This window comes from Gavialis gangeticus, unplaced genomic scaffold (assembly GCF_001723915.1).
Source record: "Gavialis gangeticus isolate Ggan-Ray unplaced genomic scaffold, GavGan_comp1, whole genome shotgun sequence".
Classification (NCBI taxonomy): domain Eukaryota; kingdom Metazoa; phylum Chordata; order Crocodylia; family Gavialidae; genus Gavialis; species Gavialis gangeticus.
Genome location: NW_017729002.1, coordinates 20,232,555 through 20,258,531, shown reverse-complemented (window position 1 = coordinate 20,258,531; position 25,977 = coordinate 20,232,555). Strand labels below are relative to the sequence as shown.

The 25,977-nt window shown below is 47.6% G+C and overlaps 1 protein-coding gene and 1 long non-coding RNA gene across 3 annotated transcripts in view; one reads left to right on the top strand and one right to left on the bottom strand.

The window, feature by feature from the left end:
- METRN (meteorin, glial cell differentiation regulator) overlaps window positions 1-22,903 on the bottom strand; it is a 53,101-nt gene extending 30,198 nt beyond the window's left edge. Inside the window, exons 1-4 of one of the 2 annotated variants that reach the window (XM_019507604.1) lie at window positions 22,534-22,903; window positions 14,857-15,284; window positions 11,497-11,556; window positions 4,785-8,663 (exon numbers count right to left, since the gene is read on the bottom strand). In XM_019507604.1, coding sequence (XP_019363149.1) covers window positions 8,347-8,663; window positions 11,497-11,556; window positions 14,857-15,284; window positions 22,534-22,622 — 894 coding nt within the window. In that variant the 5' untranslated portion in view covers window positions 22,623-22,903 and the 3' untranslated portion in view covers window positions 4,785-8,346. Of the gene's footprint in view, window positions 1-4,784; window positions 8,664-11,496; window positions 11,557-14,856; window positions 15,285-22,533 lie in introns of those variants that run through there. The other variant, XM_019507605.1, reaches the window with a different exon arrangement.
- LOC109290821 overlaps window positions 1-25,590 on the top strand; it is a 61,793-nt gene extending 36,203 nt beyond the window's left edge. Inside the window, exons 3-4 of the long non-coding RNA XR_002095691.1 lie at window positions 18,509-18,622; window positions 25,382-25,590. This is a non-coding gene — a long non-coding RNA (uncharacterized LOC109290821). The remainder of the gene's footprint in view (window positions 1-18,508; window positions 18,623-25,381) is intronic.
- The last annotated feature ends 387 nt before the right edge of the window (window positions 25,591-25,977 follow it).

The window sequence follows — 25,977 nt, the reverse complement described above, 5'->3', positions numbered from 1 at the left end:
ATACACGCTCCTACCTCTCCTACATGTTCTATGCCTTGCAGGTGTTACTGCCATCATCAACTCTATACACCCCTAGCATTGAACCCTCTGGCTCCTCTCTCTCTGCAACACACAGGCACTGAGTTATCTGGTGACTGGGTTTCTGTACCTCTCTCTCAGATGCCTAGTTGTGCCCTTCTGGGCTCACTGTGCCTGACACTGGGCTCTACTAAATCATATGTGCTCTCTCTCTCAGCCTCCAAACCTCTCTTTTTAGCCTCATCCCAATCCTTCAGGGTAAACATGAACACAAACACAATCCCCTAGGGTATAACTTAAATACTAGCAATAACAACAGTGCTATGCCTCTTTAAGGGGACAAGCATCCACTCAGAGTAACATGTCCCTATTCTAGGTACCCTGTCATACCTAGGTAGCAGAGTAGGCAGTACAAGGTCTCAAATAGTTTTAGCAGGCAGGTATTCTTTCCCTGTAACTTGCTAGAGAGTGTCTGTTAGCTACTGCCTGGGCTTATATATCCCAGAACCCTGCCTTCTGCTGGTCAGGTGATGTTGGCAGGTGTAGCAAATTACTTCCTTAGGCTATAACCTGGCAACCTGCAGCTGGGGAGCTCTGCTTAGCCTGTGGAGCTCCCTAGCTAGGCTTCTTCAGCCTTAAGGAGCAGGTACAGTGTTCTGCTACACTTTCCCTGGAAATTTTCAAGAGCAGGTTGGACAGACAATTGATTGGGATGGTTTAGTCAGGGATACACCTGCCTTGAGCAGGGTGCTGAACTAGATGAACTTGTGAGGTTCTTTTCAGCCCTACTTCTATATGATGCTATTCAGCAGGGCTTTAGTTGTCATAAGGAGTAGGGTCTTGTAGTGAGAAAAAGATATGTTCTCTGCCTGGCCATACAGTACCTTTTTTTTCTCTTTCTGTCCTATGCTTCAAGAGCCATGGATATAAGTTGCTATACCATTGTAGCAAACCTCACATCTGTAAAAGAACTTTGCATGTGGTCTCATTATGCTGCACAACCACTACTTGGCATTAAAAGTGGACTCAGCTCTTCTATTGCTAAAGATACCTGCTAACTGTGTGAGCTAAGAGAGACTACTCTTCTTTCAACTAGTAGTGTGGGGGGTTATGGCACACAGTTGACCTGTTTTGATTTCCATCCACTAGGGGGCAGTAACACAAATATGCACTTCCAAGCCTGTTCATTTGATTACATGGGGTAATTTTCTAGCATAAGCAAAGTTGCTCAAAACCAGAATGCTGAGAGTCTGGAATTTTTTTAATGGCTTCAGCTCATGTTGCCAGAAATGTAAAGCAGTGCAGCCAGCACTGTTATTTGTTGTTTATATTGTGATAGCACCTGGGACCTGTCAGGTCCAGGCTCCTTTCATGCTGGTTGTTGTACAGAGTTAGAACAACGAGACTGTCCTTGCCCCAATGAGTTTCTGAGACAGGTTTCTGTCCAGTGTTGGTGGTGATTTCCCAGAGAGGCTGGGAACCTCTTCTTTGTCTCCCTTTTCTCCCTACCCTTCTCTACCACAGCAGAACTGGCAAAGAACAGAGACTAACTGCTCTCCCTCCTTCCTACTCTGGCTTTCTCTTTGGTAGCAGAGACCTAACTGTTTGGGCTACAGTTTCTGTAGGCTTGAAGCTGTACTTGAGCCTTTTTGCCTTTATTGCTTTTTCCTTAAATTATCATCATTGCAGGAAACGGAACATCTCAGGAGATTAAATGTTTTTAGCTTCTCTGAAGATTGGTTTTACTGTACTGGCTAGTCACCGACCATTTAGTCCAATTCTCGTGTGCATGGTTGTCTGTCGCTCTCCTGTTTCCTGTCTCTATGGACCACTGCTCTGGGTGATGTCAAACTTTGGAAATCTCTGGGTCCCTGGAGTTCCTACTCCCAGAGATAGGGAAAGTGTCTCTATGGTGCCAATTAGAAAGAGGTGGGTTTAACCCCCTCAGTGCTTCCAGGGTGCACTGTTCTGTTAGACATACAGGGCTGGTGAGGACCAGGGCAGTTATAGAAGGAGGCAGTATCTGAGGAACCTTGAGGTGGGATGGATGATAGGAGAAAGAGGAGTGCTCTGAACAGAGTAGTCATCTGTGTACCAGAGACAATGATCTCTCTCTCACTGATCTCCATAGCAGCCTGCAGGAAGGAATAACACTTAAGTTTCCAATTGGAGCTTTTCACTGCCAGCGGTCAGCTCAATCCAGTCCCAGTGGGTTGGCACCAAAGCCCCCTACTGTTTGGTTGCCCTGTTAAAAATGGGTTTGGTGATTTCCACCTAGCTCCTGGTGAACCTGCACTCTGACTCTGACCTCAGTGTAGAAGGGAAGGAGCCTCCCTCTCAGTAGGGAGCAACCTTAGTGGGTAGTTGAGAGCTGTCACAATGGCTCCAGGCTGCTCGTAATTGCAGATGTCAGGGCAGAAGCGTGCTACGGTGGGAGCCAGGAAGGGCCATAGTTCAGCTGTACTTAATAGCTGGACATCCTATGAGGCCACTGCAACCAGACCTTTAAAGTTAGAGCAACTTTGAGGCTGCTCTAACTTCCATTGGGAAGTATCCAGCCCTCTGGCTGACAAAACAATAGGCCTAAGGTGGCTTAAATCCACATACTCCCCCATTCCTGTGCTTCTTGTCCCCGAGCCGTCTCTATCCTGCCAGGAGGGGTGTGTCTCTGCTCCCCTCAATCTCAGAAGGTCTCTTCAGCCCTTATGTTGAGCCCTCCTATCCCACTGTGAGAGCACTCTGTTGCATGCTCCTCAGAGCATTATTTAGTCCTGTCTATCTGGAAATCTACCCCTGTTCCTTCCGGCGTGAATGGCTGTGAGATGGAGGGCCTGGCAGTTCTCTGTGAGAGAATATATTTTACAGCTGCAGTGGAGGGAATTGGTGGGGCAGGAAGTGAAGTTTTAGTTCAAAGTGCTGACCAGAGGGGTGGGTGTTTGCTGCTGCTGTGTGAAAATGCGGAGGTGGAGTGGAGTTGTGCGGAAATCATTGCAAACCCCCCCTTCTCTGTCTGGGAGACCTGCAGCTTCTCTGTCACTCAGGGAAAGGGGCCAGAGCAGGGTGGAGTGGGAAGGAGAACCTGAAAGGGGCTGGGGGAGGGAAGAAGTGGTCTCAGGTAACCCTGGCCTTCCTCCCCGTGGCCCCCAGTCAAGTCATATCCAGGGCAAAGGTCTGCTTTGGATGGAGAAGGGTATGGGAAGGAGAGCCAAAAATAAAGGGATGAATTCATTAAAAAAAGACAGGGAAAGGACAAAGGAGGGATGGAAATTTGGAAGCATGTAAGTGCCAAGGGAAGATCTGTATGCTTGGCTGGGAAAATTGTACTCAACAGCCCAGCACAATGAGGCCTTGTAGTTTGTGGTATATGACAAGAATTAGGCCTGACAGCACCTTTAATGGGAGTCTCTCTTGCCTCTCGCTCTCGCCTACCCTTCCTCCACTAAAGCTATGTTAGCAATGCGACCCCCTTCCCCCGCCTTCCCAGCACTGGTGGCCTGGTTCTCTGCACGGGAGTGTCACAGTAATTAACCGAATTCCAAGCTGCCTCTTCACACTGCTCACTTCCAGAGACCATCTCTTCTGTAGCTTGCCTCTGGAAGGGCTCTCAGAGCTGGCATGTGGGTGAGTGCGCATGCTCACAGGGGAAACTCTAGTAGGTGGAAGAAGAAAATGTCAGTCTAGAAGTTCTATTGCAGCAGGATGCTTGATCAAGAGAATGATCCCCTATACCTTCGGGGAACCCATATACTGTACCAGTCCCTACCCCAACTGGAGCCCATCTTCCAAATGGACACAGCAGGTCTGTGATTTATAAAGCTCTGTAAATATTAACCTTCTGTTGAGTGTGTCACATCCTCCCCTCTGCCACTTGCAGATCCACAGGTAGTCTTCTGTAGTTTGGTCTCACTTCTCCAAGGCAAAGCCAAGCCATGGTGTTTCACAGTTGCTTGGGCATTACTAAGCTATTAACACAGCAGTAAGTCCCCTCACATACCCTGCAGTTGTGTCAAGGGACCTAGTTGGAATGTAGTTCTATTGGTCACTCTATATGGAGATTCTCCTTGGAAAGGGTTACAAGATTTAAATGTTACAGCGGTGGAGAGCATGTGCTATTGACAGTTCTAAGCACATCAGTGGAAGGTCTTACAGACAGGAATAAGCCAACTTACAGGCAACCTGCTGGTCTTCTTAGCAGTAGATAACCTTTACCAAAATATTTATTAATTGTTTCTGAACTCTGTAAACTGAAATATGCTATAAAGATGTGACCACTCTATTCTGCAAGGTAGATAAGATCATGACAGTATCCTCAGGGCATGCAAGGCCTCAGGTTGCTCGACACTGGTATGTTTTGGGAACAAGGTTAAGGCTTTGTCTGCCTAACAAAATGATATCCACACATTTGGGGTCTCAATTCCATAGTGCAGACAGCTCTTGACTTGTGTCGCGGGTCCATGGTGTCATGGCATCAGGATATTTTAAACCAACTGAGCAAGTCATTTGAGTTAATTTGAAATACACCAAGGATGAATTTGACTTTATGGTTAGGGTCTGGTCATACATTGGTTCTTTCAGGGGGGTTCCTTCGTAAAGCATGGTATTTAGGATTCAGTAGGTGAGCCGTTTGGAAGCGGCTTGTTGAGTTCTAAGGAAAATGTTGCTGTTACTTTTGTTAACGTATCCCAGTTATTGTTGTTTTTAAAAAAAGTGAGAAGGAGAAAAGCAAATGGACCAAGAGGCCCTAAAGAAAAAAACAAGGACTCAGGTTGCTAGAAATACTGTTTTTATACAACTTGTCAAACCCACAAAAAGCAAATACCATTGTTTCTTTCAAACCAAAATGAAATCCTGTTGTTATAAACTAGACAGACTCAGGGCTTCATTCCTGACTTTGTAAACAGATATGATATATACAAAAACTATTTTAAAAAATTATAAACATTCTCACAGCCATTGACTAAACGCTACAGAATGGCAACTGCTAACCATGCCTGGCAGTGTTTGGATAGCTGTGGAGATGCACTTTATATTAACATTTCAAATTTTTTTCTTTTCTTTAAAAAAAAAAAAAATGAACACACATTACAAATAAAGTTTAGTTTATAAAAAAAATCACAAATTTGGTATCGTTATATCTTTAGTGCACATATGACGTCCCCACCCCCATCGTCAAAAATTCTCCCCTCCCCCCAAATTAAGTAGCTTCAGGTAGGAGGTGGGAAAGAATCATGTGAGCCATCATTCACCAGCCAAAGGTCCCATCCACACTATAAGGGAAGCTATGGACTTGTAACCTGCCTCATCTAACCAGTTTATCACAAACATGGTTGATCTGTCTGCAAGCTGAAAACCTTTTTACAATGTGATGGTGGGAGAGAAGTTTGTGTATCCACCCCCACCACGTGCTGGTGCATGCATTGTGGGAACATACACAAATGTCCCATGTAATCTTAGCTGGGATTAGCATAAAGGACAAGCTACAGCAGAAGACAAGTGTTGTCTGAATGTCCTACTGCCCAGCAAAAGCATGTTCTGAACTAGTCACAGGAAGACATCCATGTTCCAGGCTGGACCTCTGACAGGGCCATCCCTAGTTAGCTGCCACAATTACTGAGATGTTATAGTGCTCTTTATGTAGATGCAAGCAGTGGTTATGGTCAGTCATGCCTCTTAATGGGTTACAAACTTGACTGGAAGTTGTGGAGTAGACAAGACCTAAAATCCCTGGGCTCTAGCATGAATTCCCATGTGAAACTAGGAGTTTGCAGATGTTTTACTGGTGTGACCAACTTTCTCCTTCCCAAAATTCTCTGAGTCCCTATCCCTTCTCTCTTCCCTTCACTCAGACTTCCAGTTCTACAATTACTGAGCCACCCCAAAGTGGAAACATCAAGTTAAAATTGTAAAACCACCTACAGCTGCCCCTTGCACTCCAATATTCAAGCTGTTCTTTGATGTTCGCTGGGCTCCAGTTGTCTCATGGAGCATCTTCTCCCTTGGTCTATAGTCCTGTCTTCTGTTTGCCAGTGACATCAGAAAGGAGCAGCTCATCTCCTCTAGGACCTTTCATTCTCCTCCCTGAATGTTTCCATCAGCAGCCTCCTTATTTTGCCTAGCCAGTGACAGATTAGGGACCAATTCCACACTACCCCCCAACTCTCCACTTACAGATTCTCCTAAAGGGCACTTTCCTTCTTACCACAACATTACAAGACCCTCTCCTAGAAATATACAGATGGTTGGCACTACCACACGTCTGTAGTGGGTTGTGATTCCACTCCACCAGAAATGCACAAGCTACAGAACAAATATCCAAGGTGTTTTCCATTCACATCTACTCCTGCTGCCCTGGCCTCTGTAGTTGCCATTAGTATTGACATCTGTTATATAAAGGCTTGTTCTTCAAATTCCAGTCTACGCAAACCTTCATTTTAAGGAGAACATTAAAATGCATTAGCGAAGGTTTTCCTAGTGAGACATCACTGCTGTACACAGAACCTGCACTGGACTGCCTTTTGGACCACTTCAGACTGAATTTGATATGGACTCTTTTCCAGCCCTCTTTTCCAGCCAGCACAGGACATAGAAACTACAAAAAGTGATGACAATGTAGGCTCATGTTCTGTACAGCAAAGATGGCACCAAACTGGAACACAAGATCCAAGGCCACCCAATACCAGGCAGAACATGGACTCTGGATCCAGAGCCATAGTGGGGTAGGCCTGTTTCTGCATTAAAACCAGAACTGTGGACTGGGATCCAAAACACAGCTCTGGCAAAGTTTAGAAGTAAACACAGCATGGACCCATCTCTACTTTAAAGTTTTCTATAAATTGTTTTTCATGATTCTCTGGTTTGGGTGCTGACAAGTTGGGGACAATGCCAGGTTTCAGGGATGGGAATGAGAAGCTTCACCTGTGAGGTTTCGAAAGCAGGCTGGAAGAACAACACTGAGCTTACTGGTATAAAACGGGTGTAGCTTGAACTCAGTAGGGTAACTCCTGATTTATCCAAGTGAAAATGAAAGTAGATTCTAGCCAGGATGGTAAACACAAGGCACCTTTGTGAACTTCATCAATCACCCTTTGGCAGCTCATTCCAGAGCAAGGGATTGCCATATCTTCCAGCTATGATTTGTTTACTTCCTAAATGATTCAGGCTCTCAGAAGCCCAGCTACCAGATAGCCCCTGACACCACATCTCCCACCTTCCCACCAAAGAACAAGCTTCCCTGCTGCATACAAAGCAATTTCTTAACACTTCTAACAAACAAATAGAAAATGGAATGTAAACACGGAGGCTACTAACTGGCCGGGTCTCCCTCCCCTTTCTAGAGAGAGCCGAGCCTGTCTGACGGAAGGACAGGGAGCAGGGCAACTTCAGAACCAAATTTTGTCAGGCCATGCTGGCCCTGATTCCACAAAGGCCTACATCCTCAATGGTATTTAAGCATCCAACTCCCACTGATTTCCTTGGAGTTTGGGTGCTTAAATATCTTTAATGCTCTGGGCTCTAGTCAACAAGACCTAAAGCATGTACTCAAGAACTTTGCTGAATCAGGTCCTAGAGTGAAACCAAGTGCATATAGAAAAGGCCCTTTTCTTTGAGCAATATTTTCCCAGAGAGACTCTTCTGACATTGGCCAGTTTTTCCAAAGCCTTTTCCACAACATGTGGGTGTTTTTCGGTGCAAAATGAGAAGCAGAGTTGCTCATGTAACAGTTTCCAGTTCTAATGTGCTGTCAACTCATCTGGTCGCTTGGCCTGCCCCCCTGCTTTGTCTGAACAGTCATGGTACATCACAACTTTGTTCTACAGCAGAAGAATCCAAGGCTTCCCCAAAGCTGCTGGTCACCTGGCAATGAATTCTGAAATAGTGAGGATGATGCATCCTCCAGGGCCACTGTGTATTCCCCAGTGTAGAGACACTGGTTCGTTTCACTGTTGTTTTTGTCCTATCAAGCTGCTGGGGGTCTCGGTAAGTGGACTTATTTCCCTGAACAAGACCTGTATTATGTTACTGTTGCCCAGCACTGGAAAGGTTGCTTCCCTTTACATTAGTCAGTATTTGCCACATCGCAATCAGCAGTCTGGTGATTTTTTGCCTGTGGTCCAAATTCCTGTTAGTTCTCCAGGTGCTTTATCATAATGTTCTTCATTATGGAGCCAGTGAAGCAAGAAAGGGACCAACGCAGGTCTGTAAGGGCTAGGTAGAGCTCTTGGTACCCCTCTGAACTCTTTGTGATGCTGCTGCTGCTGCTGCAGCAGCAGCTAGTAATCTCCATCTCCAAGAGTTGGGCTGAACCCCTTTTAGCTTCCCTGATCCCATTCAGTCCAATGGGAACTCACAGGGGTTCTCGTGAGCTTGATGAGCATCTTCATAGATGCGCCGGAAGTCCTTGTAGCGGGGAGCACAGCTGAGCCATGCCTCCCCAAAGTGCAGCCAACCTGTGAAGAGGAAGCTGCCTGGTCCTGGTTTCACTCCACACCGCAGCAGGGTGTGGATGTTGCCTGTGGATTTGCCATATTTGCCGATGGGCTGGAACAAGGTGAATTTCTGGCGGTGGATGCGGGTGGCGCTCACACTGATGATGGATTCCTGCAGCTCGATGTCATTGGAGACGCTCCGGATGTTGCCACGAACAACTGAGGGAGGGAAGGGGCAAGAGGGACAACATTGCTCATTCATCCAGACATGGAAACTGATCATGGAGCTGTGGCATCATGACCTGGATTTGGGAATGCTTAGGTATCAGAGACAAACTGACTAGGTTCTGATGGTACAGGAAAGAGGGGAGTCAGGATACTGGCCTGTTGTCTCTGGAAACTGGGAACTTAATCCTGTTTTATTCATGTGCTCAGTACATTGGCAGGTCTTTATGGAGAACTGGGCACAGGAGTAGCAGAAGGGGCTGTAAATTACAATGGGGATATTACAGAGTTTGTGAGCTGGAAAGGACCATATTGATCATAACAGAGCAGAGAGTTTTCCCTGGTGTTTTCTGCACCAAGTCCATCTCCCAGTGCTCTGTGGAGGCTGCAGGCCAGGATGGAAGCTGGCAGAAATAAGAGGGGGATATGTTCAAAATATGTCTAGAGGCCAAGTGGCAGAGGAACCCAAACAGTGCCCTGCCCTTGGTGGAGCTGCCCCAGTGCTAATGTGGGGTGGGAGGTTTCCCCAGGAGTCTAGTGTAGACCAGGGTTAAATGGGTTCCCCCCTGTTTAGCACCTTTTCGTGCAGTAGTTATCACCAACTAGAGGGAGGACAAAGCCTATATTCCAGAAGGACCTGATTAAGCAGAGAGGCTAGCATTACTGTCCACCCTGGGCTACACTAAGGAAGTTCACCGAGAGCCTCTCACATACTCTAACACTTGCTCTCTGAGCTTGTCACAAAAGCAGTGGGAGTCGCATAAGAGGGTCAGTGGCAGGAGTAGTTCCACTTTTTCTTGACTTCAGTGGGGTCTGGCTGTGGCCCTCCAGATGCTGTGTGTACACTGGGATTTCAGCCAGTTGTGGCCAGCTGAGTACCACGCCAATATGAATAATGTCAATCTCTATATAAGCCATGATTTACACTGGTCCAGCCTTCCCAGTTTAAAGCAAGGATAAGAGAGTGGCACACTGATGCATGCTGTGGCTCAGCCTATCTACATGAGGGCTTTGCAACATCATAGCTACACCAGAATTTTAGTGGTGGAATTGGGGCAGGTCCCAGAGACACGGGGCAGAGCTCCCCAGCCTGCCCTACCAGTAAGCTTTGCAGTGGAACAGGGTGAAGCCAAGGTCATTCTCAGGGCCCCAGTGGTGAGCAGGAGGGACCCTCTCTTGCTAAATCCAAACACTGGAGGAGAGGAGAGGGGCCACACCATAAGAGAAATGGGGAGAACACAGGATAATATCCTTTCACAGAATTACAGCCAGCTGGGGTACTTGGCTTCTAGGGAGCATCCAGTGCAGGGGCTGGATGCTCATGCCCATTTCCAGGCTCTCACAATCCCAGGCTGAGGTAACAGACATGCTGCTTCAGGAGATCTGCTGATCACCTATGAAGGGCAGGGAGGGACTTTCCTCTTCCCCATACCTTGCGTCTGCTGTTGCAGTTAGCTTCACACATTCTGGTCAGACTGGCCTACCCTTGGGCTGTAGGCACTGGCCTCTCCCCAAGGGCTTGACAGACTTCTGATCTGATCTGGCATGGCAAATGCCCCTGCTTTTATGTTTGACTTCTTCATTGCCATGGCAACTCAGGACCTGGCAGCCAGTGACCCCTAACCCCTGTTTGGAGATGCAAATCAGAAGGCTAGCAGAGCGTGCAGGAATAATTGGCAACTGCCCACTGGGGCGCATCCATGTGTGGACATTTAAATGGGAGAAAACTCTGCTTGGCTGCATAATTCCAGCCTGGAAGTGAATTCCTGGGCTCAGTGCTATCAGCAGTGTTTGCTGCAGGCTATCTGCTGCTGGCTTTAGCCCTGGTGTACCCTTGCTCGCCTCTGCCCAGCTAATGAATGGCAGGAAGGCAGGTGAAGGGCAGAGTGTTTGGGGGTTCTCCATGTTTCACCACAGGCTTCCCTTTTCCTTTCCTCAGCATTTGCTCATCTCATGCTGTGAATTGCTCCATGCACTCACTGCTGCATAATATCCAGCTCAGGGCCTATGTGAGGTCCTTCCCTTCTGCCTTACTTGTTCCTTGTCCCTGCAGTCTGAGGGAAGGAGGCTTTTCTGCCTTGCCAGTGTTGCTGACTCCCTTTTCTCTGTCATTTATTTCTGTGTCTGGAATGTCACTAAGAAGCACTGTGGGATACAGGTGTATGTCAGCACCCACTGAAGTAACAAATCTACAGTCACACTCTGTTCTTCTTACCTACACAGGTAACCCAAACTACTTGGCATCAGTCAGGTTACTGTCAAACTCACCATGCCCTATAGGCCTGATTTGGACGGTGGAGCTTCTTGCTGTCCAGATCCTCATGTGGCAGTGGGGGGTCGTCTCTTGGACAAGGTGGGGCCGTCCCTTGTTCCTGTCACTGACACACGTCCCCAGTTGGGCTCTGTGCTCTAGAGTTCAGATGGCGGGCCCCATCCCCAAATTCTCAGCCCCTCTGGGAGCCCTGTGGGCCAGATGACATGGCTCTGTGGGCTGGATCTGGCCCATGCACCATATGTTGGACATCCCTAAACTAGATTAACAAAAAACCAAAGGCTCCCACCACTTGAGATATAGGAAAATCTTTTCAGTGGTAAACAATACACAACCAACCTGTTTTCCTTTTGTCAGCTAGAGACCAGTGGCTAACACACAGTGCTCAGGCTATAGCTTGGTAGTGTGAGTCCCAGCCCAGAGATACAAAAATGTTTCTCCCTATGTTACTGTGTTTTTCCCTTCCATCCAGTTATGATAAACACACCCAAGTCCAGGGAAGAGAGAGAAGCTCAAGCACAGGTGAACAGGAGACAGAGTGCAAGTTGTACTCACCAAAGTCACTAGTGCAAATGGCCATCAGGATCTCGGTGTTGTTACATGGCCGGCATACCCCTGCAGCATCCAGACAGAGAGGAGTTACTTGACAAGCGAGTCACAGTCCCCCCTGCTCAGATAGACCCCAGCCAGGGTAGAGATGTTGGCTTAATCCCTTTTGTGTGCAGGTGCCCCACAGCATCACCATCTGGCCTCCTCAGACCATCCTGGGCCTGGGGCTCTGTCTTTGTTCTCACAAGGGCTGCTCTGCTGCCCCGTGCCCTCTAGAGGCTCCCTCTCCTTGAGGCCTGCCTGGTGGAGCACAGCTTCCCCCTGTGGTAGCACCATGCACAAAGGGCACTGATACAATACAAAGATCCGAGCCTTAGGTTCAGGCCTGGGAGATTTTCTGAAGCAAAGCGCTTTGCTGCAAGATGCACAAGGTGGCTGTGCTTCAGTGCATGCAGGTCTGAAGCACAGCCCTCCAAGCTGAGGTCTGGGGGTCAGAGGAGCCATGGAATGAAGCATGAACCTCATCATGGTAATGAGCTGTTTTGATCCATTCTCCCCTCATGGGCCTCACTCTGGCTGCAAGGTAGCCACAACTTGGCAGCTGTGCTCTCATTAATGGAGGATTCCCTGTGCTCCCTTCCTAGCCTTGCATGTCTCATAGGTGCAACACTCTATACCTGCAAAGGCCCTGAGCAAGTTAGATCAGGTACCTAGTTTAACCCTGCTGGCTAAGAGCTCCTTTCAGCTAGTATCTGGCACTCTGTGAAGTAAAGTTGGTGAACTCCTGTGAGCTGCCAAGGGTCAGTGTCTGGGAGAAGGAGTCTTACGCATTCTGGTCTGGCCTCCCCTCCCCTTCCATCTGCCTTGATTTCTGCTTTGCTGATTTCTATTTCTGTAGTTTGGGAGGCAGCATCCCAGTTCCTACTTCTGGCATGGTTGCCCACCCAGCCCTGCATGTGGTATGCAGAGGTCCCTGCCATTAACTCCCCTCCTTTTCCCACAGTGGAGGGCAAGTCTCCATTCACTAACTGGCTATGTAAGGTACTCTGACTCTGTTCTCCCTGCAGGGAGCCCAGGGGATTGGGAGACCAGAGGAAGTGCAGCCCAGATTTGATACACTAGCCTCTGAAACCAAAGAAAACAAGTCCAGGCACTATTTTCCTCCCTGTCTCTTCCAGAGCTCTCACTCTGGGTCAGAGACTCAGAGGAATCCCTCGTTGGGATTGCAGATCTGTAGCTAAGCCACCCCCTCAGCTGGGACAGCAGGGGTGGGCAGGACTGGCTGCTCTTTCTTATCCACGTTGAATCTTGCCAGATTTAATGTGTTAACCCAGCTGGGTCCACATGTAGCCTGGCCAGAAGAACAGTAATATTTAGCATTCGTAATATTTGCCAAGCATCCTTATGTCCTCTCAAACCCTCAAGGACAGAGGAAATTCTTACTGTTCCCATGTTCCAGATGGGGATGAGATCCATGGAGACTAAATGGCATGGCCAAGAGCATGCAGTGAACCAGAGGCAGAGCCAGAAACTGAATGCAGGGGATCTCTGGATCTTAACCCTAAATTCAAGCCTATGGACTACCTAGTTTCTGTGTATTAGGCTCCCTGTAGAAGGTACCTAACACTCGACTTGTTTCTGGGGCATGGTGCCACATCAAGAACACTGTGGCAGGCTAGTCTGCTCCATTACCCTGTTATGCTGCCTTTATGACAAGAGCACTCTGCTGACATGCCAGGCCCAACTGCATGCACCACATGCATGCAACCCCCCTCCAACTCTATTTGTTTCCAAAAAGCAGTGTTCCCTGCAGCCTAAAGGCTGTGTTACTTAATATGCTGACAGTTAATAGGGGTGAAAATATCCTGTGATTTATGCCAGGGGGAGGGAGGCTATCTCTTCTCTAGATCTATAATGGAGACAGATTTGCTCACACCAGCTTTCTGCCTCCAGGTTCAGCCAGGCTGGAATGGGTTGGTTGATCCCAGTTCAAACATGCCTGCACTACGGACCTTTCTTGCCATTCAGGCTGGCTGGGATTCAGGCTTCAGCTGCTATCTGCTTATGCAGGTCGGCTCAGGTTGTCTCTGCTCTAAAGGTACCAGCTTTGAGGCTGGTATGAAAGGGACAGGCCCTTTTTGTATACAAGCACTTGTTTACAGCAGTGCTGGTTCAGGCCTACAGGGCTGAGAAGAGCAAAATAACAGTATTGTAGCTGGCTTGGCCACTTGCTAGATGTATGGCACTATTCACCTCACAGCCCACAGAGTCAAGACCTTGGTGCTGCTGCCTTCACCCCATGGGCCAGATCAGATGCCATTTGAGGAAGCAAGAAGAGGGGTGTGGGGGGAAGGGAGACAGTGTTGCAGGGGCAATCCCCTTCCTTCCCAGTCCACTAATCCAGTGTCAGGGGCTCCCAGGGCCATGTGAGACAGCAGGAATGCCTGAGTTTCCACGGCAACGAGGAGAGCACCTTATCTCTGAAGCGGCTGAATGGCAGGACCAGTGCCGTCCCCACGGCTGCACACTGGACTTTTGTTAGCTCCGAGATGGCTCTGATTAAACATTCCAGCAGGAGCTGCTCTGAGATCCTCCTTCAGCTTCATATCTCCCTTCGCTGAGCACGCAGAGGCAGGGGGCGGCTAGGGTTACCAGCCCCTCCTTGTCCCTGCTGGGAGGCCCACCTTATCCTGGCCATTTAACAGCCAGAAGCTGGAAACTCCTGTAGTCTGTGCCTCATCTCAGCAGTAAACACACAGTTGCCACTGATCAGAGCTCCCCTCCTGAGTAACAGAAGCAGTGAGCACCATGCTGCTGCAGCTGGCAGGGACGACTCAGACATAACACCCTGACTCTGCAAATCCCCTGTTTTCTCCTTCCTCAAAAATAATTTTTCCTGAGTGAAAACTGAGGAAGGGCCTGAGGACTTGGCCTTCGTTATTTAATTAAACCAAGTATCATATGCTTTATAACAAGAGTTAACTCACCCTCCCAGCCCTCCCTTTATGATGCCACCAGGACCCCTGGCTTAGAGGGGGGGAAACTACAGCTCAAAGAGATTAAATGATTTGCCCAAGGTCAGTAGCAGAACTGCTGGATCCTAGTGCTTTGCTTTAACCAGTGGGCCCTCTTGCCTGTGACAGGATGCTTGCTATCCTATAATCACAGCCCTGCTAAGACAAGGTTGTGAGATACCAGCTTGTAACTGGAGAGGTGAAACATCCTCTTGCTGTGGGGGGAATGCTGTGCCTGTCCCTGGAAGGGACAGACGTTGGCATGGAAAGACAGTGGGCACCAGAAGGGGGATTGGTTAACATGCCTGATATCCTGCAAGCCCATTGCATGGGCCTGCGCTTGGGTATTTACCTTCCATGCTGAGGTTGCTGGAGGGCAGTGAGAGGCGGGAGTTCCAGTCGCCCCGGAGCTCGTAGCGGAAGGCGGCGATCCGCCGGCTGATGTCTTGGTGCAGGGTAGACTGAAGGAACAGGGCCACTTTCTCCTTGGGCAGCCAGTTGAAGCAGCGTACCCTGGGGCGGAGGGAGGCATCTGCCTCAGACAACAGCAGCTCCAGAATCCCATCCCTTTCCAGGTAGATTTGAGCTCCCCGGAAGGTGCTGGAGGGCTTGATACAGGTGGTGACTTCCCTGGGGCTCTTCCCTTTGCCTGCTGTACCTGTGGGGAGGCGGGGGGAGAGGCTGAGGCGTAAGGCCCCTGTTGGGTACAGCCACTCCAGGGAGCCCTCTGCACAGTGTAATGAGATCTGCTCCACACTGCCCAACTCCTGGGAGAGGCCACTACAAAAGGAGAACAAATCCAAGTTAGCATAAAAGTAGGCCTTTGGCACAGGCACATCCACCCAGCTGGCTTCAGGGCCACTTCAGCAGCAAAATGCCCTTTCATGAGGTAGCCAGCATCAAAGCCAGCATTAAATGGCTATGGATAATGTCACTAGCAGGCCTTGCCCATGGTTGTAGATTGTACAGTGATATTTTTGATGACTTCAGAAGGTCAAGCTAGGAAACTTGGGGGGTTTATCTGATGGATTTCGGCTTTCAGGAATTGTCAGCGCTGGGTCTCAGCGACTTAGGCACTCTAGGATTCAGCTGGAAAGAGAGACCAGTCTTATAACAGAGACCATCTGAGCACTTGTGTGGCTGCTCTTAGCCTACTTGAAAGCTATCCCTTCCACATGCAGCAATGTGCTCAGCTACTTGTGAATCCACCTGTTCCATATAGAGTTTGGCTTGAACCTAACCACTAAATCATTCCTTGCCTTCTCTTTAAGGCTGAGTCCAAATTCTGGGACTGGACACCCTTGTTTTGTGATGAAGTTTAGCCCTAGAATCAAGCTCAGCCTCAGTGGAGTTGTCCTCTTTTCTACCTCTGGGCAAGAACAGTAAGAGGATGTGGTGGAAAATATCTGGTGGATGAAGCTACTGATATCCCAATGGGTTTGGGATATCTGTTATATCAGCATCTTACGAACACCAGACTGTTAGCTTGAATACATAGCTGCAGGCCTGCAAGTCTCATCTCCCCTTTACCCAGATCCTGCCTGATCCTCCCAAAGGCAAGCATACAGCTCCCCGACTCCTGAGACCACTTTGCTTCTGTGTGGCCACCCCAAGATCCTGCCAGAGCCAAGATTTTCAAGTGTGGCCTCGAATGTTGGTTGGGGGAGGGGACAACTTTTTTTTAGCCCAAAAGTTTACCTGCCTGCTCTTGTGCTAGCACTTTTGCCAACTAATGTGTGATAGGATTGTTTCTGTAGCCAAAGTCTATCTCCCTATGACAGGGCTGGGCAATTATTTCGGCTGGAGGGCCGCTTAATGAGTTTTGGTGAGCTGTTGAGGGTGCCCCACCCCTTGATGGGTGCCCTGCCCCCTGGTTCCCATTTTGGGACTGGAAGTCCTACCTCCTAACCCCTGACCTTTGCCACCAGAAGTCCCTCACCTTGCCCCTGGAAGTACTGCTTTTGCAGGGATTACCATCTTGGAGCTGGAAAAAAACCCTGATCCCGTACTAAGTCAAACATCTACTACAATGTATGTTATTTCAAAAAATATTTTTGTCCTGATTTATGTGTGTTTGCATAGTGTATATAGAGGCAATTGCATAATATCTCAAAAATATAGTCTTACTCTTGTATATTGTGTGGGGAGGTTGGTTGGGAGGGGTGTATGCTGGGGTGTTTATGGGGGGTGGAGGGTTTTTGAGGGGGTGTCTGGGCAGGGTTTGTGGCTTGCACAGGTGCAGCCGCCCAGCGGTTCAGGCTCCAGTGAGTTCCAGGAGCTGCATGTGGTGGCAAGGAGCAGAATCAGGCCTGCTTGCCTCTATTGCGCAGGGTTCACATGCAGCTCCCAGCACTTGTGCGCCACCAGGGTAAGCCCTATGCATTGGAGTCAGCTGCTCCGGGACATGCATGTGGCAGCAGGGAGCGGGGCCAAACAGTCAGCTCCATCGTGCTTCTCCCAGTGGCGCACAAGTGCCAGAAGATGTGAGCCCACTGCGACAGAGGCGGGCCAGCCTGGTTCCATTCCGTGCTGCCACTCTGCTCCTTGCTGTTGTGCAGCTCCCAGAACTGGCTGGAGCTGCATGCTGCTGGGTGGCTGTGCTTGCACAAGCCACAGGAACCCCAAGGGCCTGCTGCTTGCGGCTGCTGTGAGCAGCAGGGGCTGTGCAAGGTGCAGGGAGTTCCCCACACTCCCTCACACAACCACACCCACACCATGCCTACTCCCATGTTCTCTCCAGCAGCCTGACATTATCTTCCAAGAAGGGATTAGAAAGAGGCCAGCATCTCAGAGCAGCATTGGTCTCTCTCTTCTTCCTACTCCTGTGGCACTTCTGCCCCTTCTGTCTCTGAAACACCAGTCCTCGGTAAGGGAATGATGGGGAGATACCCATAGAGTAGGGGTATTTCTGGAAGGGGAAAGAGATTACTCCCTCTGTAGCCCATCTCCCTCCAGGATGGGAGAGCAGGTGAAGACTCCCAGGAGTTGAGGTGAGAGGAATGGGGCTGGATGGGAGTCAGGGGACTGAACTGAGGAGGTTGGGGGTCCAAACTGATGTGGCAGAGCCCGTATGGGGACTGGGGAGGACCTGGGGGACAGGACTGACTTGGAAGTATTGCAGAGTTAGTTTAATGGCTGGGAAGGCAATGTTGGGCAAGAGCAGCAGGGGCCACAATCATCTTCTGTACTCAGTTCAAAAGAATTGTTGCACATGCTCAGTTGGGCAGGGCCAGTTGAAAAATCAAGAGGCAGGCCAAAGTGCACAACATACTCATGCCTTGCAAGGAAAACAAAATCTGCAATAATCTGGGGCTGCATCTCATGATTTGAGGGGTTGTCATATTGTGGTAGCTGGCCCCTTTACATTTGGGAGAGACAGGCAGCTCTAGACCTAAGAGGGCTGAAGGCAACACATCTATCTCCTCACATCTGAGCGATGCTATTGCCTTTTTCTGTGGTCGAAGAGGGTGAGATCTCCTTACAGTTAGGCTTGGGCCTGGGCAGTTGCACCAATTGTACACCTGCCTCCTAGGGTGCCAGTGGGTCTCAGAATGAAGTCTGGCTTTGCCAGAGTGTGTTGTGGTATGTGCTGCATCTGACCTGCAGCTCAGGACTGCAAGCAGTCAGAGCTGGTAAGAGTCCCTGCAGCACCTGGTATCTGTTGATACTCATCAGATTGGTAGGTTGTGAAAGTCCATAGGGATGCTGGGTGTGTATGGAGTGGCTTGCTCTCCCTCCCATGGGAGAGGCCCTCTCAAATGTTATGATATTTAGGGTCTCTTCTTAAAGCACCAGCTCTTGGAATCAAGTGATTGTGTGGGAACCTCAGTTTCATTAAGTGCATTTATAGCCATACTGGCTGCAATGAAAAGCTCATGCAGGTGAATGGCATGCACCCCAAAGGCTCAGAAATCAGGAGGCAAAAAAAATGGCCTGTCACTTATTGCTTTAATTAAAAAGCATTATGATTTTTGGGGCCTGACATGCTTCTTTGAATACTTCAGGTTGGCCCAATGAGCATGTCAGGGAGGATAGCCAAGCTGAGGAAGCACCTACAGCCACATTGGACCCCTCCTTCCAGAACCAGCTGCAATGTGCTGCACTCCCGTTCCTTGGAGGTGACCCCTGTCCCAGTGGTTTGTCTGTGAAGGGGCAGGGAAGGCCAGAGCCCTGTGTACTTGGACTCTAAAGTGTGTGTGGTGGGGGCAGGGCTTTGACTGGGGAGGAGTCTCCTGGCCCTACTCCCTCCTGTTCTCATTTACAAATGAAAGCCCTTCTGTCTCCTGAACCTGAGATAGGATTTACTCTGCTTTCCTTCTGCTTCTACCTGTTGTGTAATAAGGGATTTGAAGCCATTTGGCAGCTGCTAATCCCCAGAGCAAACCTCGGCAGACCTGCTGCTCTGTTAACCTGCTGCCCTTGAATGCATTTATGTGCATGCAGGGTATAAACAAGTGGTGAGTGTGGGGAGAAAGGGGGGTCACCTTTCTTGGAAGGTGGCCACTGGCCTCTCTTTTGTGCAAAGCAGTGTTTATTTATAACAGTGAGGTAGGAGGAGTAGGCAGGGAACTAGGGACTCATAGGGACTCAGTGTAGCCCTCTCCCTGTAGGCCTGTTTGTAACAAGTACTTCAGGTCTTTCTGAGAAACTTGCTGTGCAGGAGAAGCAGGGCTCTGTCTCCAGCATCACGTTTACTCTCTCTCCTAACTTCTAGCTGAGGATCTTCAGTGTTTTCAAAAGAAATCAACCAATCAAGTCCCTGTTTGGAGGTACAAACTCCACATCAACCTTGAAAGGGAACACAAGCCTGAGAGCTCCATGATCCTCACCTCTATGGCTGGAGGGGACTGTTGGAAGGGGAGAGGGAGATGCAGGGAGAGTGAGACTGAGAACAGGCTCTCAGAAGGCCAGAAGAATGTCTGGGATTTACATGCTAGATATTAAGACCCTGTTAGCCTGGCGGGGTAACCTGGTCCAGATGCTAAGTCAACAAAGACCCAGGTCATGTACATCCTAAGAAGCAGTCCAAGTGGTTGAAATGACAGGTTATTCCCCATAGGGGTCTCTGCCCTAGGAAAGTCTCACAACCTTCTGTTGAGATGGGGAAACTGAGGCACACAGGGACTAGGGACTTGCAGAAGTTCATGTAGTGAGTTGGTTGTGGAGCCTATTTCTGACCCACAAGCCCATCCCTCAGCCTCTCTTTAAGTATAATATGATAGTAATACATTAGTGCCTGGTGTGCTGGAGTAGGATGGATAAAAGCACTGGACTAGGACCAACTATTACAAGAAGTGCAGCACAAATGCATGGTGAGAGACAATCTGCCCTGAAGGGCTTTTAGTTTAAATAGAGAAGACACACAAAGGAGTGGAGGGAAACAAGAGACAGAGGGATTTGCCCAAGATCACAGGGGAGGTCAGTCTGGAGCTTCAAGCTAGTGCTGGAAGCACCCACATGATGCTGCTTCCTGAGACACTGGCAGCAAAATGATGCTGTTTTGAAGTACTTGGAGCAGGGAAGGAAGGTAGAAGTCATGCCACTCCTATCTTAAATACCTCTGTTCAACACAGCCGTTGTTTTAATAGCACGCTGTCACACTCAAGTTTAAACTGAGAAGTGCAGAGAACTGGAGCTGTATCTAATTGAAGCTACCAGTGGGTGGGAGGGGAAATCTAATGACCTGCATTAGAATTAGTTCTTCACTCAGGGGTGTTTAGTGACAGGTGGGCAGGATCTTGATTTCAGGGCTTATCTGAAAGCTGCTGTGCTCCCCACCATCCCACAGCCACCCCTGCTGCATAGTGGCTACCTTGCCTCAAGCAGAAGAAAAAAAATCTTCATTTAGGTTTTCATATAGGGCCTCATATCTAAGTGGTGTCTTAGTTCCACCCTGCTTAGCTTGAGAGAATCCATGCAAGCTAGTTGGGCATGAGGTCTGCTGGAATAGCCCATGTGTCTAATACGTGTGGAATCTTGGAACAGAGAAGAGGGAAATATCTGCTCCATGTGGTCCCTGGAAGTTGTGACCCCGCAGCTGGAACTCAGAATGATACTGTGAAACCGTCAAGAGAAACCAGTTCTGACAGGCTTTCATCTATTCCCTTGCCAGACAGTCCAAGATGATCCAAAACTAGGACCATCAGATGGTTTAGAAACCTTTCCAGGTTACTGCCTCCCTTAAATCTTTACTATGAGAGCAACATCCAGACTGCTAAAGCAATGGGAGTGTGACAGTGCATCAGTCCACAACGAGGTCATTTCCCTTTCTTTGCAGGATGCCATTGGTTAGCAAGCAAAAGTCACAGCATTGCTTTCAAATCGAGACCCCACTGCTGACTATAGTGACTGTGCCTGCTCTATTTTGGCTTCATTATAGTTAACTCATCTGTACAGCTGCACAAAGGCACAAACACGGAGAAACAGACGCTTGCAGCTGAAATGTCTTGGGGTCATTTTAAAAAGCACCCATGGTGCTGCCCTCTGCAGGCTTGGCTCTCCGATCAGCAAAGGCATTTCCACAAAGGTCAGACTGCCCTTCTCTCATCTTTAATCCTGGTATTGCTGTAGTGTCCAGAGACCCCAAGCAGGGCATCTTATACATGTGTAACTAAAATATGATCTCTGCCACAAACAGTGTGCAATGTAAGTGCTGCTGCTTGGCAAACCTTGCTTTGATCTGAAGACCTTTGGATGTGTTTTAAATTTAAATGACCCCTTGGCTTGTGAGTTTTTCATCTGTTAACAAGACTTTGTTGATATGTAATTCACCCTGTGCCTTAAAGGGAGGTCTGCTTTAGGTTAGTCAAATGGTTTCTTTCTTTTGAGGCTTTCACCCAAGCTGTTTTTCTGGGACTGCAGGCAGCCTGACTTCTCTGGGAAGGGTCAGTATCTATTGCATCAGAATTTGTTATTCATTCCTGACATTAAGTGCCAAACACTTAGGTCTGTGGGGAAAGGAAAGAAAATGGAGAAACTACAAGCTGCCAGCCAAGGTCTGAGACTCGCACCTGTTCCTGTAGCACTGGGGAGGAAAATTACAGTGTACTGCTTGGGATAACTTTGATCTCGCAAGGGGGCCTGAGAAAAACTGGAGAAAACTAAACAAATTCAAGCACTTGTGCTTCTTCATTCCAGTCCTGCCCGCCCTTTCCTCTCTACCTCTCAATGAAACAATAAGAGATTTGTAGTCCTGGGGCACAATAAAACAATCAGCACACCAAGTACAACCCACCACCACAGAGCCAGGGAATCACACTGCTCCCCCAACCAGCGGGAAGGCAGCAGGAAGGCAGCAGGAAGGGAGGCAAGGGTACCTGGGCCACAACTTCTAAAAGACTTAAGATGATGCTTCTCAGGGAGAGTTGGTTTGGGAGGGAAGATGTTTGTTCTGAGAGGATTTACATGAAAACCCATCAGAGATTTTCCCCAGCTCTGGGGGAAGATTCTCACAAGCTGCCATATCAAGGGATAAAAAAATAAACCAGCACCTTTTTAAGGAAGGAGAATCTATATCCCCAATGGTTCTGAGCAAGTGACTCAAATCAGCAGTCCTAAGGACTAGGATTTTCCTTTTCTGAAGCTTCCCAAAGGGGAAATTCAGTAATTCGCTGGGAAGGTAGGTTGGTAAAAAAGTACACAAGCCTCTGGTTAAATGTTCTGCCCCCTTACAGCATCAAATTCAGTGATCTTATTGCTGATTTACATCAGTATAAATACGGGGAGAATCCAGCCCTGTCTTTTGATACCCATGGCAGCTCACCCAGAAAATTTGCCACTCCACTCCCTCAGTTCCTTTCTCAAAGTGACACTCTGAATTCTGCTTCATCAGCCTTTTATGCATTAATAACCAGTTGTGCCACTCAAACTTCCACTGAGGACAGTGGGGTGGAGGATCTGACACATGCACAAGAGAGTTATCTGAGTTTCTGGACAAAGCAAATAATTTCTCACAAGAGGGCACATTTACACAGAGCCTCCCTGGTCATTGGAGGCAAACTCATTTTTAACTAAGGGCTTAAGTCCATACCTCCCCCGCCAGCTGCACTGGTCTTCTGAGTAACTGCAAAGGACTGTATCCAGGACACCAAGGCAAAGAGCCCACAGCACCAAAGGCATCTTCTTTGAGATTTCTTCTCCCAACAAAGCAGAAGGGGAAATCAAATACAGTAGAGTAAATCCTTTCCCAACACCATGCTGGAATGTGCAAGAGGAATTAACGCCTGTAAGTCTCCATCATCCATCTCCCCTGTCCTCCTCCACAAACGTTTTCTGGATACAAAGCGGGTTTTCCCTTCTCCTCGTCCTGAGTGATGCTGTAATTCAGAACAAGGGGAAAAGCAGCAGAGATGAAAGCGACCAAGATTCTCATAGTGAAACTGACTAATGTGTCCACTGATTGCTGGTCAGTTTCAACTAGGGTGGAGGGTGGAGGGGATGATTTGTGATTCTCCAATCAGAAGGGGGTTCATAAACTTTCAGCCAATCAGAGACACGGGATGGATGAAGGCCAGCCTCCTTTTTCCCCATTAACAAGTAGTTTGAGAACAATGTAATGAAATAGGAAAAAAAAGTTAAAAAGCTGATTTGAAGAGATTCTTGGCCAGATGTTAAGAGTTTAAAACATGGGTAGTGAGGCTGCTTTGCAAAGTGCTTGTGAAGGGGAGGGTTGGGCAGGGGGTTTAATTTTTGAGCAAGGTTTAGGGAAAACATTCTCTGAGGTTGAAATGGTAAAAGTATATTTAACTTGCAGCCTGTATTTGCGTACATGCCTATGCCTGAGTAATTATTTTATCTTAGCTTCCTACTTGAGTTTTCTTACTCGTACCAGTCAGACCTCATTATTATCTTTGAAGTTGTCTAGTTATTTAATATTTCTCTGGTTCAGAGATTTCTGGATTGTATAGTCTACAGGTGCATAGCATGTGTGTGCTTAAACAAACATGTACACGGGAGAGTATTATATAATTGTGCCCATAAATATATGTAACCCAGTAAATGATGTGAAATTCCTTAAACTGTTTCTTTTAAAAGATGTTAAGGAAATCTGATTTTTTGCATTTTCATTGTACAGAGCAGTAAGGCTCAGATGTATTGGATGTTCAGGAGAAGTAGCATTAATATGGGTACATGGTGTGATATTTATTTCAATTCCCCAGTAGTTTTTTTGGGTTTTTTTTACTGGTGAATTCAGACTCATGGAAAATATGAGACCCTGATTACAAATTGCAAACAAAACTCTATCAGTAATGTCCATATGTTCATTATGAGAAATGCACTAACTTCAGTCAGTTGTTGCACATGGGATCTGTCCCCCACTTGTCAAATGCTTATCTTGAAACAGGATAAATAGGAGAACTCTGTTTTTGAGGTGTGCTAAGTGGGAAGCACCAGGTCTCTCAGATCTAATTGGGCTATTTGTATGAATTATAGATGGCATTTTACAACAGTAGTGGAGTGACATCAAGGACCAAACTTGGATGGCACTGCTCAGTTTTTACTCCATCCTTGCTCAGATGATGATATTAAAGGAGCTATGGCAGATCTTAAGAGTGAGTCTTGGGCTCTTACTATCTTATTTTGTAAGAGGAGTTTTCACTTGGTCAGAACTCCAGGGTTTGGCTCAAAGTGTATTTTAGCCACCTCTTTTTCATATTTGCAGAGATCCAATAGAATTACATTACAGGTTTGTTTGGGGCTCTGAAAACAAGCTGCAACTGTGTTCCCATTCCCAAGTTGTTGCTGTTATTAGCCGGTTCATCAGAAGACCATAAAACTCTTTTTTTTTCCAAAAGCTGCCTCTAATTATTTTATTTTTGCTTCAGACACTATTGTCCAAGAGCCACAAACCCTGCAATTAATTAAGTTTCCATTGGAGTGACAGCCCGCCAAAATGTTTGAAATAAACACGGGACAATTGCAATGCAATGATACAGGCCAGAGAACAAAGTCTCTGGAGAGAGGGTGGAGCAGAATGGAAATGAGGGATTGTAAATTTGGATGGAAGAAAGAAAGAGAGAAAGAAAGGGAAGGGGGGTTGGGGAAGGGGAATGGGGCTGCTATCTGGATTCAGAGCCCTCAGGCCATGAAATGACACTGAAAGAAGTCAATCTGCTGGAATCCATAGAAAATGAGTCCAGTCTGAAAGCACTGGCAAGGCCCATTATTAATGCTCCTGTCTGATAATAAACCAGCAGCAGCAGTAGTTTAAGGTGGAACAGGTCCCTGGCAAAAGCTTCAGAGCAGGAATTGGTAAAAAGAATGCTACTGAAGTATTTGATTAAGTTAGTATGCCAGCATGCTGGACCTGCTAGTGAGATGCTGCTTCTATCACAGGTCTGGATCTGACCTGCACAACAAACCCCTCAGTGGAAAAAACACATTTCTAATAATAGCTGATGATTGCTTCATTTTCCTATTTATATGGCCCATATCCCCACAGCCTTTCAGCATCTCATTATTGTTAAAGGATTCTCAACTGCCCTGTGAAGGGGGAGAAATATTGTCCTCTCTTTTAAAGAGGAGGAATTGAGGTGTAGGGTAGATTGAATTTTTTGTTTGTCATAAAGGAAACATTGAGCTGAACCCAGGTCTCCTAGCCCCTAGTCCAGTGTTCCATCCTTTAGTCCACCTTTCTTACCTATATCCTTCTTCATTTCATTGGGCTCAAACCAGAAAGCTCAGATCCTGATCCAGATATTTCCATAGTCTTAGGCTGACCAATTTGGACTTAGACTCATCTCTGTTTAGGAATGGGATTATGCATCAACCTTAGACTCCTTGTCCCTCTGGAAAATATGTTTGGCCAACACTTAGCAGGTGCTGCTGCTCTGGGTGAAGTCTTGTGTATATTAACATTATTGTTTGTCTTCCATCAGGTACATTTTGCAACAAATGTGTGACCACCTACTGGTTTAAGGCTGTTGCCATAGCTACTCCCTCCTCCACCATGACAGCAAGAATAGAACTTGGACCTCCTTTTTCAGAAGTACCAGCCTCCTACCACCTGCACTGAAGGTGAGTTCTCTGTGCAGTGTGAGGACTATGACAAATCACTGAGTAGTTATGATTTCATCCTTTAGACGCTGGTTGAAGACACGCTCTCTGGCTTGTATGTTGCTGTATTTTCATTGCAATTATATTCTATGCCATGTGTATTATAGCCTGTGTCCAGCAGGAAGTATTGAAAGCCACAAAATAACTAGGCTTAATATGTGCATATTTACACTGCTCCTTAATGTACCAGAGTTAAATAATGAGCTCTCATGTGATATGTGAAATCAGAGGGGCAAGAGCTAAGATGAGCAAATTCTGTGCCAAGCTACACACTGGTGCAAGTTTGTACAGTGCAGTGACACACTTTCATTGGTGTAAATGCTAGTGGGTACTTAGCTAGAGTGGCTTAGAATGATGAGGCAGTTCTAGGGAAAGGAAACCTTTCCCTTGGTTCCCATCACCCATGGGAGACATTTGT